The 20,933-nt window shown below is 37.7% G+C and overlaps 1 protein-coding gene across 3 annotated transcripts in view; it reads right to left on the bottom strand.

Annotated features, from left to right (window-relative positions):
* Positions 1-20,933, bottom strand: part of HHIP (hedgehog interacting protein) — a 93,071-nt gene that overhangs the window by 30,062 nt on the left and 42,076 nt on the right. For all 3 annotated transcript variants that reach the window (XM_053582193.1, XM_053582195.1, XM_053582196.1), the window contains exons 5-7: positions 5,121-5,272; positions 4,547-4,720; positions 3,774-3,917 (exon numbers count right to left, since the gene is read on the bottom strand). In XM_053582193.1, the coding sequence (XP_053438168.1) occupies positions 3,774-3,917; positions 4,547-4,720; positions 5,121-5,272 (470 nt within the window). The remainder of the gene's footprint in view (positions 1-3,773; positions 3,918-4,546; positions 4,721-5,120; positions 5,273-20,933) is intronic.

Genomic DNA, 20,933 nt, shown 5'->3' with positions numbered 1-20,933 from the left:
ATGTGGGGAGAAACCCCTTGTGGCCTGGCCAGGATCCTATGGGCAATTTACTTTGGGCTTTCTAGAAACCATGGAAGGAAACATTCCCACGTGTTCCTTTACTTTGCTGAAGCTTAATGATCTCTGGAATATATTTCTTAATTTATCTTGGTATCTCCTTTTGTTAGGAATGGGCACATGGTCTTAAAAGATTTGTTAGTCTGTTGTTAAGGAATATTACATGTGTAATACACTGGTAAGGTATTAGGTGTAAAAATCAGGGCTATCGTCAACTCATATTTATGCCACATTATTAGCTGTACACTTAGTTTTGTGATTCTTATATGAAATCACTATATCCTAAAGTGTAGGCTGCTCTAAAAAAGCAAAATATGTATTCCAGTTCAGGGAATAGAGTAACTAACGCTGGTCCCCACGAGCACAAGGGTCTTGTATCTTGACACTGTCTTTGGGTTCTCCGACCCTGATCTGAGGGTGCGGCATCTCTGTGAGTTAAGCCGCGGACTGTAAACTCCATGGGGGCAGGTACCATTTCCAATGTCATCACTGTCTTCCTGTCACCTGGCTCAAAGCCGGGGAATATAAAAAAGGCTCTGATGAGTTGAGTATTTAAGTTATTAAGCCACTGGGCATGGGACTTTGGGATAAGGGAAGGATAAAGTTAAGTAATACAGTTTTTGAAGTTCTCAACAATGTGGAAAACAGGCTTGCGCTGTTTTCAGGTTTCTCAGCAGTGGCACTACTGATGTTTTCTGGCCAGATAATTCTTTGTTTGTGGGGGGTTGTTCCGCACATTGTAGGACGTTTAGCAGCGTCTCTGGCATCTGCATGCTGAAGGACAGTAGCACCGTCCACTGCACCCCCAGCCCCCCACAGCTCCAGTTGTGAAAACCAAAATGTTTCCAGACATTGCTAGACGTTCTCTGGGAGCAAAAAATCACCCCATTGGGAATCACTGTTCTAGGCCAATAAATACATTAATTCCTTAAAAACAAAACCAAATCATTGGGGTTATTAAATATATTTTAAATATAAAAACCTTTGAGAGTGGGTGTTGCTTCTGAAGAGACTTTCTTAAGAGTCATGTAGCAATTATTACAAAACAAACAACAAACCCCCAAAACTGTTGGTTCCAAGTGATCCCATTCATGATAGGCCAACTGTAAGCCTGGCCTGCCAAAGATGGGTTAATTGTTCTGTGGCAACAGTCCCTTTATTGTCCCCTTTAGATCAATGACTCACAGAATACAATACCCAGCAGGGATCCTGGCAGAGACACACTAGGACTTAAGGTGGAACTAAATCCACAGCCTGGAGAAAATTTTCCTGTAACTACCTTCCTTTTGAAGATGGAGAAAGTATGACAAAAAGATGTTTTGTCATAGTTCCAACAAGAAACAGGTCTCCCAGGGGTGGAGTTGCTGGGGGCTCTGAGCTTCGGGTAACTACCAAGTCCACTGAGAACCTCTTGATGCTTCTGACCTTCAGTCTTTTATGTGAACAAGGTGCCCGGCAGTACAACTACCTGTATGATACTATGATGGTGGATACATGTCATTACCATTTGTCTAAATCCATGGGACATCCAACTCTGTGGACTGCGGGTGATGATGTTCAAGGTTGTCAGTCCATTAATTCTAACAAACGCACCACTCTGTGGGGGATGCTGATAATGGGAGAGGTGAGCACGTGTGGAGGTAGGAGTCACATCAGAAATGTCTATACCTCCTCAATTTTGCTATGAATCTACAACTAAAAAATAGTTTATTTTAAAATAGTCGGGCAGTGGTATATGGATGCCATGGAATACTATTCAGCCATAACAAAGATGGAGAGTTTGTATTCTTAGTTAGAACCTGGATGGATCTGGAGAACACTCTCCTAAGTATCCCAAGAATGCAAAATCAAGCATCTCATGACTCAGCATTAAATTGAAACTTGTAGATTAACCAACAACATGCACATAAGAGAGAAGAACTCGTTTGCATTCAAGAAGCGGGGAGGGAGAGGGGATTTGGTAAGTTGCCACCTATTGAATACGGTGTACAGGTATATGGCACACTCGCTGGGTGAGGGTCACAACCACAAATTAGTCTTTACCTGACACACACACACACACAACGTAACCTAATTGTATGTGCCCTCATATGGATCTGAAATTTAAAAAAAAAGAAGAAAAATTATTTTGAAAGAGAATTTTATCTTGAGGCTAGGCACTGTTAACACATTTCTAAAATTCTCTTTCAAAAGATTGTATCCATATTAGGAAGTATCTATATGTGTTACCAGTTGTTTTCATTATATGTAAAAATAAATCTCTCTCCTACTTAAAAAACTGGGGTGGGAGTGGAAGGAGGAGGGCTGATAGTGAGTCTTGCGGAGGGGCGTAAAGATAATGTACTCAAGATACCTAGGTCAGCACCCAGCAGCAAAGGCTTAATAAAAGTTAGCTTTTCTTTTAGCCAACAATGAACACAGTTTCCTTTCTATTTTATGAAATCTTCTTTGGTTTAACATACCTTTGGAGGGAGGTGGAACATAAACGCCAACGTTTCCTCCAGTCCTCTCCCACCCGAGGAGGTGGGACTCCACAGCACAAGCATCTTACCACATGCATGTTCAAGCCCTCCCTCCCAGGCTTCTTTACCGAGGTTTAGGACCCCCCCCACCCCAGGAAAGTTTCAAGAAAGCTCCAGTGGAATTGTGGTGATTCAAGCTGCCTGACTTCAAAGTGCTGCTTTTGTGGTGGTATCTGTGAGTTCTGAGCTATAGGAATGGAATGTGACAGTTTCCTCCACATCCTGAACCCACCTTAAGTATTCCCTGTCGCATAGATTTTAAGATCTGCTGAGATGCCAAAAAGGAAATGAACTGTAGACTTGGGCTTTGATGGAGGGGAGGTGAAGGGCATGAGGAATTATAAAAATAAAAAGTTTGAGAAATATTCACCTTGCACATAGTGAACACTCAATAAACATTAAATAGCAATAATAACTTAGCTAGTAAATGAATGAACGTGGCCAGATATCCCTTAGTAGGAATAACAGACCATAGATCGGAATTGCTATGCAAATAGTTCATAGCATTTTTTAGTGTACTCCAAATTTCTCACTCTACGTATTACTTAGTTTTCCTTTCTTTTAGTTCCTTGTAGTATGCCAAGCAGTCATGGTAAATTCTGTTGGTATCTGCAATTTTTTCAAGGGCAAAAAAGTGAACATTTAGCTCAACTCCTTACAAATTAACACTGCATCATCTTACATGAAATGAAGCTATGATAATAAGAACTGTAATTTAATTAAAACCTACCACAGATCAGACACAATAGCTGGTGCTTTATGTAAAGATTTTAATTTAATCATTGCGGCATCCCTCCGAGGTAGTTATTATCACCTTCATTCCTTAATATATAAGGAACTTAAGATTTAGAAGAACTTGAGACAAATCAAAAGGTTTATCTCTCTGGATTATTCACATTGAATTCTTAGTTATTATGTGAATCCAACAGTGTTTATTTGGTAATAATCCCTGCAAATTTTAAGGTGGATTTTTGTAAATGAATTTGCCCTTTTCCTTGTCTAATCTGCCTTCCCCATCTGGTTCTCACTTTATAGAATTAAGAATGCTACGTACTTGGGATAATGACCTGGTGTGATTTTAGAGATACCACCTTTAGCTGCTTAATGCCAGAACAACCTCTTTTTTATTTTTTTCCCACTCCCAAATCCCCACCTGGCTTTAAAGCCGGTGAGAAGATAGACTTGTGTTCTTACCTGCCTGGATCATGGAGCCCGTGAACAAACACTTCGGGGGGCTGGTTGGTACTGTTGAAGTGTGGGTTGCTCCTGGGTATGGAGTAGGGCACATTGCACATGTCCGTGTCCACATCCAGCCGCAGTACTGAGCCCGTGAAATCACTGAGAAATGGGAGGACGGGGTAAGTTCTTTACCTATTAGTTACGTAGTTCACTTACACTAAACGAGGTGAGGGTGCTCTACGGGTAAAAGAATTATCCCTTATTTGACACAAAATTATTAAAGTTCCAAATTGTATATGGTGGGAAATGAAACCCAGAGGCAGTTTAGTTCCAGATGAGGGACTGAACCAAGACACAGCCTGATGCTGGCCGACGGCTGCAGCACCAACAGTACACTGCCTTTTTGCGCCTGTCTTCCTTATTTTTTGGCAATCTATGCATTTTACCCTCTCCCGGAAGGTCTGCGAGACAAGGAGAGGCCATTCTGCAGTGTTGAGAGGTGCCACAGCATGAGGGGCCTCTGCTCTGGGTGCTGGGTGTGACGGAGGCAGCACCACAGCACAGACAGCACACAACTACAGATCAGTAGCTCGTTTATGACAAAATGAAACATGACATCAGCATATTCCTAATTCCTCCTCATCTCATACATGCAGACACTGACCACACAAGTTAAATCTTTGACCCATCCACAAGTTGTTTTTAACTCACTGGCTCAGCTCTTTTCTCCTGAAAACATTGAAAACATTTTAACATCGCGAGTAACCTGTTTGTTGTTAGTCTTTTACCTTAAACCGTCCATTTCTTCCATATCATCCAGCGTGATCATCCCATCGCCGAGGATGATGTACAAAAAGTCGTCGGGGCCAAAGAGCAGTTGCCCTCCCAGATGCTTTCTGTGGAGTTCTGCAACTTCAAGAAATACTCTGGCTGTTCTGAGGTCAACTTGATGGGGGTTTTTCCTACAATATGGGGAGAAAACAATAGCATGATTGTTGAAGTCAGAAGATGACTCCACCGCAAAGTAAAGATGAACAATTAGGGAAGCAAACACCCAGTAGGGAGACAAGGAAACACATAGTTGAGATGAAGCTGAAAAAAAATTCCTAAAACTTTACATTAGTTTCTAAGTTTCAGAAGTAGTGTTTCAATTGAACCACTGAGGAAAAGTCCCAAAAGCCATCGTTTTTTTTTTCTCAATTTCTCTTAAAGGCAAAATAGGTTTTAAGCAAGGTGGAGATTATGATTTAATTATTACCACTTTATGCTAATTATTTGTAGCTTCTAAATGAAACACTTATGAAGAGATGATGAGAGAATAAGATTTAAAAATGTTTATGCTTTGATGCATTTGAGTGATACCTGGATACTGTGTATTCCACGACCCTAAGAATGTGGTCGTGAGGCCCGATAGCCCACCGCTCTTGGTTGGTGGTATAAGACACATACAGCTTTCCATTTTTCTTGTAATTGGGATGGAATGCAAGGCTTAGCAGTCCTCTTTCATCTCCCCCCTGCAATCAAACAAAAAACACAAAGAATTGTGAAGTTAATTATGTTCTTTATTGTGTTTCAACGGGAACCCCAAAAGAGTTTCTTTCTTTCTCTTGGATAATCTTTGCCCAACCTCTTTTCTTTCCTTCCTTGCCTATTGCACAAAAAAGGATTATAAAACATTTCACTTTGTGGAGCTCTTTAAGGGTTAGAACAAGACAATTGTCTCGTGTGGTTATCTATGCTCAAGAGTCTTATACCACTTTTGTCGAGTGATTTGTGTATGTAATCTTGGGAGACTATAAAGGCAAGTTTAAGTGCTGCGAAGAATTCTTTCCTGGGTTACTAGGTTGCTTGTAGTTCACAGAAGACAAATAAAAAGGTTCATAATCAACAGTCACTTCTAATGCAAGTCTCCAAAACCTAAAACACAGTGTGGGCTGCCAACTCCCACTGTCTTGGCAATATGTTTAGAAAACAGTTAAATTGCTTGTGTAATATGTAAACCTTTGCTTTACCCTGGAGGCATCTACATCAGTTGTCACAACGATGGTGGTCTGTTCATCATAGCTAGGTAATAGGCAGCCTTGGCCCATCTATATAGAAATGAGGCATTTTTATTCTGATCCTTTCACTGCATAGGGCTTTTCTTTATCGAAGGATGAAGAAGTGGGAGGAGGGGTAAAGGCCAAGGCTGAGGGACGGGGGGAAGAAATACTAGAGAGGAAAGGGGACACGAGGAAATAAAAGAAAAATCCCAAACAACTTTCCTTTGTTATTATATGAATGTCAAGGATTGTATACATTAGGCATGCCAAATGCTGTAACAATTAAAACATCATCGTGTTCTTAAATAGAAAGGCATTTTATCTTTCTTTTCTGCGAATTCAGCTTGTTGAAATTCAATAGGGTCTTAGCTTTTGGTCTATCCCACAAGTAGTCCAGGAATTTCTATAATGAAATCAAAGTATCTAAAATTATCTAGATCTGAGTCTTAAAGTTCAAATATTAGTAAGCCAAGGAACACTTTCTGTGTAGGGTGATGTGTTATCCACGGTGCTGCAAAACAGGACAGAAACTGAATCCTGCAACTGCCCAGAATTCATCATCTTATTTATGCCATTAAACATCACAGCATCTCCTACGTAAAAAGTATGTGATGTTATTCCTTTTGAGAGGCAGAGGAGAAAAAAGTATTTAATACTGCAACTTCTTCACAAGGTCATGCTCAGCCAACGGAAACACTCACGTGTTTTTGGCCCACAGAATAGTATGTGCCACTAGCAAAGCATGGACCTGTTTGTAGTTCTTATTCTACACGGATTTTAGAATTTAAGGTTTGGGGTATAAAAAGTTCACTTTCAATAAAAATCGCTCGATTTGTCTTCTGGGCTAGAGAAAACTGTTTTTAGATATATGCCACGTGAAGTGGAACCCTCCAACGTTTGAGAGTGTGTGAATTAACAAAGTGGTCGCAACTATCCTACAACTATCAAAAATCATCATTTAAAAGTCAAAAAAGTTAACCTTTCTTCACATTACAATATGTGTAATTTTAATTTTCATTATAAGGGTAAGACTCTAATAACTGATTTGTGGGTCTCTGTTTTCCAGATTTTCTCATCATGATGATTTTAATGTTGACTTCATGTTGCTGTTTTTCTTATAATTTTGTTAAATAAAAAAAAATCGTTTGGCTTTCTTAGGAGACACTGGAAGCTGGGATGTGTAACTAAAATTCAGCTGTAGCGAAGCCACTGCACATTTAAACCTCCTTGACGGATTGTATAAGGAGGCCCATGGGTGGGATTTAGTTTGTGATTAATTCCTCTCTCCAATATATTTCCCTCTAAAGCTGAGAGTGCAGGTTAAGTGCTGCATGGCTGCTTCACAAATGTTTGTGTTTCACTATAAGAAGCTTTCGTTGAAAGTACTTCTTTGTAGTTTTTAATCAAATCATTAGAAATACAATTTGAATTGGACAGCAACATGGTTTAAAACTGTGTTGCTTGCTTTTCAGGAATTAGGAATGTAGAATTAATGCACTGTAGAAAGACAGATGGGAAAAGAGATTTAAACAAATCCACAAGGGATAGAAGGTAATTGTTCACTTTGGAGACACACCACATGGGTGACTTCGGGGGTTTCGATGACATTTACTGAAGTGCTGAATATGGAAACAGAATGAGATGTGAAGGATTGAGAAATAAATCAAAAAAGCACTTTAAAAAATTCAGTAATTCTGAGTTTTCAGGTTATAGGATTTACATTTGATTAATCATTACATAAACGCTCTTTCTCTCTTTTGGGGGGTTAATTTCTAGGTGCAAAGTAGTGTTCTGATTGGCTTAGAAACTTGAATGATCTTAGGTCATTTCAGAAAAATATTTATTCATTTTCATAACTACAATGATGGAAAAATTTAATGTATTATGTAAATATCCTAGATTGTCTCTTGAATCTAGGGAGAAAATTTGAAAATTCTGTAACAGGACTCCTAAATGTTCAGAGATTAGAAAGACAGAGACTCCTGGTGTGCCCGAAGATGAAATTACTGATAGGCTCACATTTCACATGCAATTAGCCTTCAGAGTTATGCTGTCTATTTAACTGACAACCCATGATTTAACTGTCCCATACAAACCTGTCTTTGAGGTCTGGGTCAGTCCTTTTTCAATGTCTATATGGTGAAATACGTTGATTGGGCATTGAAGGGTTAACTTCAGTCAGTTAGAGCCACACCTCAGAGGCAGCACCAGATACTTCAGCCCCCTCCCCACCCCCCACTGCCGGCTCACTGGATCTCTAAGGCAGTGGTTCTCAACCTTCCTGATGGCGTGAGCCTTTAACACAGTTCCTCATGTAGTGGTGACCCCCAACCATAAAATTATTTTTGTTGCTGCTTCATAACTGTAATTTTGCTACTGCTATGAATTGTAATGTAAATATCTGATATGCAGGATGTATGTAGGTGACCCCTATGAAAGGGTCCTTTGACCCCCAAAGAGGTCGCGACCCACAGGTTGCTGCTCTAAGGGCTTTAACTACAGTCTTCACCAACACATTGTCCCAGCTGAGCCTGAGCACTGGCACAGGGAGCCAGGACCAGCCAGCAGACCAGACCTCCCAGGCTCTGGTTCTTCCTTTCTATTGTCTTAGTCCCTTTTATACCAGCTCTAACTGCTGGTGTGAGCCCCAATCCTAAAGGCTCCCTTCTCTTTACTGTTTCAGAATCTGATAACGCAGCTTTCCAGGCTCGGCAGAAAGAATCAAGAAAGCCTTGTGCCAATGCAACTATCCTTCTCCTTGTTGCTCCTTCCCACTCTCCCCTCATAAAGGGTGGCTTGATGGCTCGAAGGAGATGGAATCAAAAACAGAAACTCCATCCAGAAATGGCAATTATTGAATTGAGTCTATGGAGCATCTGGGGAGAATGAGTCTTTGTGATTATCTGAGCCAAGCTGGCTAAGAAAAGGAGAAAAACACAGTAACAGAATGGCAAATGGAAGAATCGTGGTCCAGGGAGACACGCCTTTCAAAAAGACACTGACTTTTAACATTATACTTTTGCAAACTGTTAACCGTTAATCAAAATGTTCATCCTTACTTTTGTGCAAACCAGTGGTTTGTCTAAATAGTCACGTTATACTCTGACTTCACTATTAATAACAAACTCTTCGTACGCATGGTGTGCTTCTGGGAATGGCGTTGCTGGAACAAAACTGAAGACCAAATGCGCAACAAGTAATTTACCAAGACTTTCAAGACTTTAGGGTTTCCTCTGTTTGAAGAATGCTTTCTTTCTTTCTATTTTTCTTTATGTATTTTTCTAAACTGGCTAGAGCCTCACCCAAGCATCCTAGGCCACCATGAGAGCCACCCTGCCCCTCTGCTCAGCTCCCCCAAACTACTCCAGCTTCTGGAAAGCACCACACCAAGCACAGGTGACTGCTCAAATCCGGTTGTTGAATGATTAGAAAATAATGTCCCCATACTCTGCAGAATCTTGAGATTGAGGGTAAAGCAAGTAACCTTTCTCAGGTGGTTTTAATAAGTATTTAATTGTCTACCATTCTAGTCAGTGCTCAGTTCTTAGGGGTGATTTCACAGTGTCCACAGCAAATAGACAAAACCCCCAAATGAAGAGTATCGATGACTTTAACCTAAGTACAAGATCAGACCTACTCCTGTAGCTTTGGGAGAACACTTTCCTGGCGAGCAAATCAAAGTTCTAGCCAATTGACTATTTCTCTTCTTTGAATAATAAAGTATCCTTGTGAAAAAGGTCAGTAATCATACCGTGATTCTAACAGAAAGTATTTTTTTTCTTTTTTAAGAGAAATTGCTGCACACAGTCTTTCCCTGTGACATTATTTTAAAGACAACATTTTCTTCATAATTTCAAAGTAGCTAAAGTTAATTTTGTTTGATTCCTGTCCTTGTTTCAAATTTGCCTCAATCTCCTTTGGGGAATGCTGACTTGTATGTTTAGGAAACAGTACTGAGCAGCATCCAACCAGAACCATGATGCACTTTGCATAGTTTTCAGTGACTTTCTAGCAAGTGCCTGACTTCCAGTTCAGCAGTCCATACTGGGTCCTTTGGTATTAAGAAGCAGTGAAATAATGGGCGGCGCCTGTGGCTCAAAGGAGCAGGGTGCCAGCTCCATTTACGGGAGGTGGCGGGTTCAAATCCAGTCCTGGCCAGAAAAAAAAAGAAGCAGTGAAACATATTAAAGTAAATAATGTGATACTATGTTCAAGATATTATTTGTGACTGCCTTTCAAAAAATATTTTATTTAATATTTATTCAACAAGTATTTATGGAATAACTATTGCATGTTAGACGTGACATTTGGCATTAGGGATGAGATGATAAGAATAAATCCCTGCTTTCAAGGAGTTTATATGTGAGAACAGATAACAAAATGTAGTTTTCAGTTGTTCAGTTCCTACCATATTCTTTATGATGTAGAATTCTCGAGAGGTTAAACAACGCTATACTATGAGCAGTCTTGCATGGCCCAGGGACAAGTATTAAAGAGAGTAAATAAATATTCCTGGTAACTTTTTACACAAAGATTGATTCATATATTAGCGCCTGAGGTTTCTCTATTCTTAAACTTGGTAAGGCAGAGGAAAGAAACTTGGTCATATAAAATCTAAATTACATGAAGAATTAGGTAGAGTTTCTACAAATTGTTAAGACCATCTTGTAATTTATTTTATATACATGACACAGGCACACAGGTGTGAATGAAGGACTCTAGTAAAATCATTGGTCTCTTAATACTGAAGGAATTTCTAAGAATTAACCTAAGAACAGAGTGCTGGTATTTTTAATTCTCTATAAACTATGGACTTTTACTACAAGGCAGGTTTTCACATTTCCTTTATTAATTTCATTTGTTGTTTTGCTGGTACACATTGTAAAAGGAAAAAGAGGACTCACGTGGGCTCCTCCTTGGGCAAATCTATGTTTTCTCTTAGACTGGAACCACTTGCTGTTCAGAAATGTGAAGACAGGTTTGTTTGAGCATTGTTAATTCAAACACAACTCCAGATTGTATTAGTTTTCTATTGAGGCTGTAAAAATTTACCACAAACTTTATGGCTTGAAACACCACCAATTCGTTATCTTAGTAAGTTAGAGTCCAACGTGGGTCTCACAGGCTAAAATAAATGTGTCAGCAGAGCCGAGTTCCTTTGTGGAGGCTCCAGGAGAGAGCTGTTTTCTTTCCTTCCTCAGTTTATAGAAGCCACCTGCATCCCCCAGTTTCTGTCATCTTTCTTCCATTTTCAAACCAGAAAGGGTGGGTTAAGTCCTGCTCATATCACATCCCTCTGACCTCCTGTCTCCCTCCTCTACTTTTAGAATTTGTAATTACATTGAGCCCACTAAGTTAACCCAGGATAATCTCCCTACGAGCTGTTCAGCAATCTTAATCCTATTGCAACCCTAAGTCTTCTTTGCCATGTAAGGTAACATATTCGCAACTTCTAGGGATAAGGATGAGAATATCTTTTTGCTCACAACACGAATAATTTAATTTTTTTTTTTTTTAAAGAAAGAATCCTGAGCATTTATGATTTGTACCTTCTTGGCCATGCCTGCCTAAGAGCACCAACTGGTGAAGTTCATCTAGAAGCTCTCATGGTAAGCTCTTTCTCACAGCCATCAGTATTGAAAGAATAACTTCATTCTTTAGAAAGAAGTGATAGCACCCTTTGGGAGGAAGGGGGGAAGGAAACCATTTGATAAAACGTGGGTGTGTGACACTTTCACATATGAATTCAATTAAGAGCCAAACTCCCATGTTAATCACAAGAGTGGTTACAAGATTGAGACACAGAGAAGGTAAAATTAAATGTGCACAAGCCGTTGCTGCTAACTACAGGACGATCTCTACATTCTAAGCTCATTAAGACTGGATTATTTTGCTTTGTTTATAAGTTGTAAAACACACTGTAAAGTCCTGATTTCTTTGCAACTTCCAGGAAAGACAAGAAGCCTTGCTTTTCAATAGTTCCAAAAGCCTAATTTGGTCTCAAAAGAGGAATCAATCCCCCTAGGACCCTGAGTTAGTTCATGGGAGGGACTGTATGATTTGGTTCTATGATACAATAAAAAATATATGTTTGTTCTTTGTCTCCTGGCACAGATCTCCTAAAACCCTTGGAATTTCTTGAGTGCTAGGACTGTCTTTTTTTATTAATAAGGAACTTCTTTAACCACCTCTGAGTTTATGAGCTAACTATTGGGGGGCCCCTAGATAGCTTTGAGGTGGGGGCTGGTAGCCAGAAGGACCAACTGTGTGATGAGAGAATTAGAACTGTCAGCCTACCCCGGGGAGGGAGGGAGAGAAGCTGGAGATGGGGTTCCAACACCAATGGCTGGCAATTTAATCGACCACATCTATGTGATGAAACTTTCATAAACCACCTAACGACGGGGCTCAGAGAGAGGGTGGCACCTCCAAGAGGGAATGGGAGCCCCTCCCCCCAATATCTTGCCTCGTGAATCTCTTCCACTTGGCTGTTCCTCAGTTGTATCCTTTTATAATAACCCAGTAACAGTAAATAAAGTACTCTCCTGTGTTCTCTGAGTCATTCTAGTGAATTATTGAACCTGAGGGGGGTTGCAGGAACCCTCGATTTTGTAGTCAGCTGGGCGTTACCCTGGGCACGCTCTTTGTAGCTAGCATCTCAGTCTTGTGCAATGAAGCCCTTAATCTGTGGGGTGGGAGCTAAAGCCCGATAGTGTCAGAAGTGAACTGAATTGTACTACTGGACATCCAATGGTGTGGGAGAATTGGTGGATGTGAGGAAAAACCTCTCATCTGGTGTCAGAAGACAAGCCAAAAAGAACATAAGAGGTTACTGACTCCATCCATTCTCTTTTCTAGAGAGGAGGGGATCATGATCAAGTCTACAGAAGAAATCAAAGGATCCTTGGTATAATTCGGTAGTCTTTCTTTCATTTGTATAAATCTTAGTCTTGACATTTTCCCCTCTAAAGTGCAGGAAAGACGAAATATATTGTGTCATTTTTCAATTCACTCTTTAAAGATATTTTTTGTTTTTAACCTTCACTGTTCTCTGATGATGAAACCAGTCATAATACGTGGACTTATTACTTCTAGTACTAATTCTCCTCTTTTTATTAAAATTTCCTCTACTTTTCAAATGTGGCTTTTCTTTTAATTACTGCAAAGTACTACAATTAACTGAATGAAGTACTACAATTAACTGAATGCTATGGTTCAACTGATCTCCTTTTGCTTAATTGTGTTCACTGTTGCCTTTCTCCAAGAAAGTACAGTAACACTTTGCTTAATGACAGTTCTAAGAAATGCATGGTTAGGCGATTTTGTCATTGTATGAACATCGTAGAGTGGGCTCACACAGCCAGGCTATGTGGGTTCGCGACGGCTCCCAGGTTACAAACCTGCAGAGTATGTGACTGTACTCAATACATGCACTGTGGGCCACTGTAACACAATGGTAGGCATTTGTGTACCTACAGATAGAACAGGTACAGTAAAAGTACAATATTATAACCTTCTGGGATCACTGTGGGATACGTGGTCTGTCATGGACTGAAACGTCACTTGGCTTGTGACTATATATACCATTTTCAAATGCTGGTGGCACCCTCACTAGCTCAAGTCCATCACACGCCATCACATCTGACAAAGAAATTCATCCTGCTTCAGATGACTTTGAAGAGCTGCTAGGAAACACCCAGCAATCCAGTATTTTTAGGAGTGTCTCAAGGGATATATTATCTCTGGTATGTAGCAATGGGTATAAGTTAAATCTGTGCTCAGGAGTGCACATTTTATCTTCTGCAAGCAACAAGTGCAAGACTAGAAAAGTACAAATGGGAGAATAAGTGATATTTAATATGGGAACCAGCTACCTGAAAATCACAATAATTTTCTTTTCCATTCTTTCCAAACAGATAAAATAAATCCGTTACAGTAGGTTAAGTTTAAGTTACAGCCCACGCAGAGCAAAGATATTAGAAGTGGCTATTTTTTAGAATTTCCATCTTTGTAGCTCCTTCTTATTCTGTATACTATTGTTCTTCTGACATTTCCACCTATGGGGAAAATGTATATACATACTCAGTTATGTACTTTATTATATTCACATTTTATGTGCTTTTGTATATCACTTGTTTTATATGTAATATATATATTTGTCAAATGGAATGAAGTTTATTATGTCAATATTTCTATTTCCTACCTAGGCTTTTATTTATTTGAACTGTGACATTTGATACATTATGGCATATTAGATATTGGACTGACTTGTATCTATTACCTTATCCTGACAGCGGTCATCTACTGTGAAACATTTAATATATAATAACTTAATAACAGAGAATATCTTGAACACTACAGGTTATCTAGCTCAGTATGAGTCAAATGTTAATATAATCTGCAGTATTCCAAAGTACAGTTTAGTTCGTTGTTGTTTTTTTTTTTTTTTGAGACAGAGTCTCACTATGTCACCCTGGGTAGAGTGCCGTGATGTCACAGCTCACAGAAACCTCAAACTCTTGGGTTCACGCGATTCTCCTGCCTCCGCTTCCCAAGTAGCTGGGACTACAGGCACCCACCACAATGCCCAGCTATTTTTTGTTGCAGTTGTCATTGTTGTTTAGCCTGCCCAGGTCGGGTTCAAACCCACCACCTCCGATGTATGTGGCTGGCGCCGTAACCGCTGTGCTATGGGCACCGAGTCCAAAGTTGAGTTTTCTAAAAAAAATCTTTTTACTCAGAGACAAATGCCTCAAATGAAATTAAACTAATTGAAATAATAAAATAACAACAGTAATAATCCTACAAAAAGCAGACACTCTTCACAAAAACAAATCCTAGCACTAAACACTTTTTTGATGAAAACAATTTACAGAAATGTTGGCAACACTCAGAGAAAGCAAAGCTCTTATTCTGTGCATTTAGGCCAACCGAAGAGAAATTAACAAAGGTTTAACAAGAATTACAAGAATATTCATGGGAATTAAAATAAATAGAGATGACAATAAAAAACTTTGTAACTTCACTAAACTTTTCTATTACACACAGATTTATTGCTTGCTATATCTTAGATTTTAAAAAGTATACATTTCTAAACTATAAAAGGGTAAAAATATTGGGCAACCATATCACTAGACACAACAAAATGTCAAAAAATGTAAATTAGAAACTAGGACAATATTCTAATATACTATAAGCTTCTTAAAGGCAGAGACTACATCCTGGTGTTTTTGGAGTCTCACAAAGCACCTCACCTACAGAGGAGGTACAGACCATACCTTCTTGTCATAATACAAATATCATGTATTGAGCACTTACTGTATGCTAGAGACTGTGCTAAGTGATTTGCAAGCATTGTTGTGTTTGAACTTTATAACTGTAGAGTTTAATACTGTTTTATTATCGTCCTTGTTTTCGGGAAAACAGAAGCATAGAGGCCTTGAGCAACTTGCCCAAAAGGCACAACTAAAAGTGGCAAAGCAGGGATTGTCTACGATCGGAGGACAAATGACGTAACCTTTGTGTTACCCGGCCCCACCCAATATTTCCTAAATGAAGAATCGATCGTGTTCCCTTATCAGAATTCATTGTTCATAAACTGAGGCAGTTTTGAAACAGTCTTACTTAGGTTTCTGAAGTTCTACAGGGGAATAAAATGCAGTTTATCTTTCAGTTACTTTAACTTATATATGTTATTTTCACTTAACGTGGGGTATAATGAGGTGTATATCTCAGTTATCTTAACACAGAGGTTAATTTAGGTTTTAAGGCAGTGTTGTGCTAGTAAAGGGACACTCTGGGAAAGAATAAGTCCCGATGTGTATACATTTCTGGTGTAAATACTCTCACCATGGCCACTTTCAAATGGCAACCTGATGTTCTTGATTATAATGGTGTGAAGAGGGGAGCGCAGTCACTCTCCAAGTCCATGACCACTGCGGGGTATTTCTACCTCCCTTCAGACTTCTTTTAGTCTCTCCCTCCATTATTACTGTACTCTTTTTGTCCTTCTGTTTCAAAATGTTGTAACTGTCCCTTTCAATGTTTCACAATCTTTTTGTGAATTAAGCTAAGGGTTCAAAATAATGAAATAGATGAGCTCCCCCCTAACAGACACAGTGTAAGGCTTCATGCCATGGCACACCTCCTGGGGGGGACAAACTGGACTTTACCTAACAAGACTTTACCTAACAAACGCAGGACTTTACCTAACAAAAGCAAAACAATGTAACCTAATTGTCTATGCCCTCTTTTTAATCTCAAATTAAAAAAAAATAATTAAATAATTTGTTAAACTTAAGGGATGAGGTATTTCTTACTGGATTTTTAGATACATAAAAACCAAAATACCTATACTATCAGAAAAAAAAAAAAAAGAAAAAAGCAGAATATTCAAAGATATTTCTATGAAACTTGCTTGGTCATTTAATAAAGGGCAAATTAAAACTCCGTGGTAAATATCTTGATACATTTCACGATGTTGCTCAGATAATCAAAGAAAACAATGAATGTAAAATCACTTTGTGAACTCCAAAGTGGTAGCTGAATTTAAGATATAGCTATTACAGTGGGCAGAAAGGTAAGCACTATCCTCACATTTAATTGTCCTATAAAATAGTAAGATTTTAAAAGAAGGGAATGTGTGTTAGAATTAGAGAATGTGAAGCCCTACATTTTAATCAGACTAGGAATGCATGTAAATTATGTACAGGAAGTATTATCTTGCGGCCTGCCATCCAAAGAACTTTTGGACTTCAGAAAATTGCAGGCATGAAAAGGCACATTTATACTTATATTTAGCACCAGGCTCAGCACATACTTTTGATAAAGATCTGTGTATATCTTTTTAGGAGATTTAGGTGGTATGTGTTACCACTGGTTTATTAATGAATGATTTGAAAGGCTTGAGGAAATTTGAATTTTTATTCTAGGGTTGAAACATACATATTAGACCACTGTAGGAATATAGACATTTTTTAGTTGAAAAAAATTATATAGAATGTTTGTATACTCTAAACTTAAACATAAAGCAATTTATTTAGTTAACAAAGGTAAGGATGAGAGAAATAAACCCCAACATTAGTGTATTCTTTAATAATATTGGTAGCAAATCACAATGATGTTCTCTCTACCAAAAATAAACCCTATGTAAAAATGCACTTTCAAGATTTATAATAGAGAAATATACATTTTTGATAATGGTAACCAGCTCTGAAAATTATAAAAAGACCAATATTGACTACTATAATACATACTTATACAAACGAAAATAGATACTGAATTTGGATTCAAACTTAGATAATCACAAACTAAGGAGGAATGAATATAATATTATTCAAGAAGCATGTGAGAGTATGTACATCCATCAAAAAAAATATATATATATGTATCCTCCAAAACTAGATGACGCTACAGAATAAAGAAAATATTATTTGTTTATGTTTGGAAATATTCAATTCTTCTCTCACTCTTATGTAATTTTTTCTTCAGACCATTCCTAAAGCATAAATAGTTTAGAAACATTTTTTAATTGACAAATATTGGACAAATCTTGTTAGAAAAGCAAATGATTTTGGGGGGGATAAGGAGGACTACTTAGAAAACACATTAACTTCTTCAGGCCCCCTTATAATTTATTTTACTTAATGAGCAAGAAGCAAGTATCCTTCTATTGTCTTGCCACTTGGGAATATGTCTTTTAGAATGACTGGGTCTATAATAAAGACAAAAAAATTTTCATGCATTATAATAATAGTCTCACAAACATTCAGACTATTAACTTTTTAACAAATTAACAGCTACTTCACTTTAAAAAAGTTTATTTTATGTAGTTATTGGAATTTTAGACTTTTATATTCAAAACTAATGTAATACAATGCACTTAACGAGATTTCATTTACCATTTTAAAAGCTAAAAACTCTGAAGCACAAACTCTGACCATTTTATTTCAGACATTAAACTGAGGTGTATAAAGTAAGTTTCCTTGATAGTTTCATGTGATTTATAACTTTGCAGTAGAAAAATCTTTTTTTCTCCTGTCAGAAAATGGGAGATGCAGGGTCTTTCTGACAAAATAAAAAAAAAAAAAATTGCAATATCAAAGATAAATGCTTAACTAGGGCAAATGGCACAAAATTGTTCTTAATGAATTTGACCTCTTGCTTTTATAAAGTTAGTTTTTTATGATGTGTGGCTAATATGGTGGTCATGCAGCTAAAAGCATTATCTTCACATCATTATATAGAAATATAACACTGGCATACTTGAGTTACCTAGTCATGTTTCACTACTCTCAGCCATTATGTATTTCCCATTGTTACTCCAAATAAGAACTCAAATTGACTTATACGAGAGCAATGCTAAGCAATTAAGTAAGATTATTGCTTTGAAAAGAAACCTTGAAAAAAAAAACAAAAAAACGAAAAACCTCAACAGTTTAGACCACCAAGGAGCACTAATAAATTTAAGGAAATATGAGGTTTCCTCCATGTGACTTCTTTTGAAAAATTATGCAATAGATTGCTGGAACTTCAAGGTCATATAAAAATTATGGTCCTTTAAAAATTATTTTCTGGGTAGAGTTTGTATTTACATGATTTATATGTCAATTAAACACGCAATTTACCAAAGTAGCAAAATCAAATTCTTTGAATCTTTGATACTTTCATTAAGCACTATTTTACAAAGTGATCACAGGGAGATTTATGTGGTCTGCAGAGAAACCAGAGTATTTTACAACGTGATCAAATGCATAATTCTAGCAACACAGCAACACTCAAGGACTAAATGTAATCCTTCCAAATATTCATTTTACATTAAAAAAAATCATTCTTATTCCAAAATGTCATTAGCTACAAGTTAATATTTGAAAAATAAACATTTGCTATGCCTCAGATATTTAAATTAAGCATTTGATATTTTGCATTTTATACTCATTCTGACTAAAAGCAATTCATATGTTTCTGAATAATTGCATTTTTAGTGTTAAATTATGTAAGAATTTATCAAGCAAAATGTTCGCAGTTCTATGCTTTCCATAATCAGGAAAGTATGATGCTATTCCATTGAGGTGGAGCAAGTCTGGGAACTATACACTATAGGTATCTGGAAAATCTGAATGAAGTCTGGATTAAAGGGAGGAAAGTGTTTTATAAAGTCAGAACAGGATTTATATAGAAAATCTTAGGGGAGGGCTTGGATTGCATAAGTTTGAAAAAGAAAAAAACTCTGAGGAGTGCAAGTAAACCTTCCTTAAGTACCAGTTCCATAGAAATTTTACCAGAAGGACAGTTTTCAATGGAAAGAAGCTCTGTTTCCTATAATTTTTAGTATAGGGTGGCCATAAAGTTCACGTGCAATTTAAATAGTTGTAACTATTGAACGATTTGATTTGCAAGGCTTAAGGAAACCTGAATTTTTATTCTAGTGAACCATCTTCTAGGGTTGAAACATACAGATTAGATCCCTGTGGGAATATAGTTGTTTGTTTTTTTTAGTTGAAAAAATACATAGTGTTTGTATACTCTAAACTTAAACATAAAGCAATTTATTTAGCAAAGACAAGGATGAGAGAAACAAACAAGCCCCAACATTTGTGTGTTCTCTAATTATTTGTAGAACATTTGTAACTATTTAAATTGCACATGAACTTTATGGCCACCCTATATAATAGAAAATTCAAGTATCTAGGGATAACATAATTTTGGACCAAAAGGCAGAATTTGGGGAAACATCAGATTTAAAATAGCATGAGACTATGTTCTTCGATATCTGAAGGAAGAACCAAACAGTGAAAGAATGACAAGTTTTTAATATGGTCATAATTCCACACATGCACCAATTTGGACAACACTTGATGGCAAATTCATGCTTCTCATTCTAACTCCCGGAATCAACATGCAGAGACAAGTCGCTGGTTTTCTACATCACAGGGCAAATGAAGTGTTTATAGTGGTTCCACTTCCCTGACTGCCAGCACCCACTCTCTTCAACACCTATAACATCATTACCATTTCTCCTCACTCACTGCACAGCTTTTGCTCTCAGGTTCACTCAGTCATCAAGGGGCAAGCTGGCAAGCCAGCTGCTTTGTGTCACTGGGAATCAAATTCCTACTCCTTCATAGCACCATGTTCAAGGGTATGGGCGCAGGGGTTTAAGCTACTTTGTTTTGCAATTCGGCCCCGCTACTTGCTAGCTTTGGGGGAAGTTAGCTCTCTGTGCCTGGTTTATCAAAATAGGGGCATGTTCCACCTCACAGCGTGTTGTAAAGCAATGAAAAGAAAGTGGGTTCTCTAACAGGACAGCTGAGTCTGAATCCTTTCTTTGTGACTTAGAGGCTGTTGGACTTTGGAGAAATAATTTAATACTTCTAGATTTCAGTTTCTTCCTATTTTATAGAAAGTGCTCTTTGTAAAGTGACAAATACATAAAAGAAACATTTTGAGTTTCTTTAGCAATTACTGGCACATATTAGCTGCTCACAAAATCAGCTCTTTTCTTCCTCATGGTGGAGAGGGGTAGGAGGCATGAGCTCACTGTTCATGTACATGAGGGTACACAACAGGCATATTAACTCTGACTGGATACAAGGATCAAGAGTTTGAGATTATACCTAGGGACAAATTAATCGTTTATTCACTCATCGAATTACTCTCTCAGAGCTATCACCCCAAACCTTGAAACGTATCAGGTGAGTTCTTGCAGAAATGATAATTCAATCATTCTTCCTAAGCATTATTACTCTGTCCATTTTAATGGTTTCAGTTGAAAAACCGTAATTGGATAAAGGGCTTGTTTTTTCCCCCTCATTTGATGGTATATGTGAGGGCCTTGCTGGTAGCCCTTAGCCTTCTCAACTGGTAGCATTAGCAATAAAGCTGCTTGTTTTACTGGATGGGTGGAATTATTTGAGATTAATAAAAAACTAATTTAAAAGGGCATCTTGCCTTTCATACGTGAAATCCAAATTTACAAAGACTTACTTAAATATATAAATAAAGATGTTTATGTTTGTATTTATATATTATGCATGAATATTTTAAAAGAAAATATAAACACAAACTCATGGGCAAACACTACATAGGTATTTCAAGAATCATTAAATGATTAAAAAAGAAAAACTTCCGTAGC

This window comes from Nycticebus coucang, chromosome 1, assembly GCF_027406575.1.
Source record: "Nycticebus coucang isolate mNycCou1 chromosome 1, mNycCou1.pri, whole genome shotgun sequence".
Taxonomy (NCBI): domain Eukaryota; kingdom Metazoa; phylum Chordata; class Mammalia; order Primates; family Lorisidae; genus Nycticebus; species Nycticebus coucang.
The sequence above is the reverse complement of the archived record's forward strand: the minus strand, read 5'-3'. Positions and strand labels throughout refer to the sequence as shown.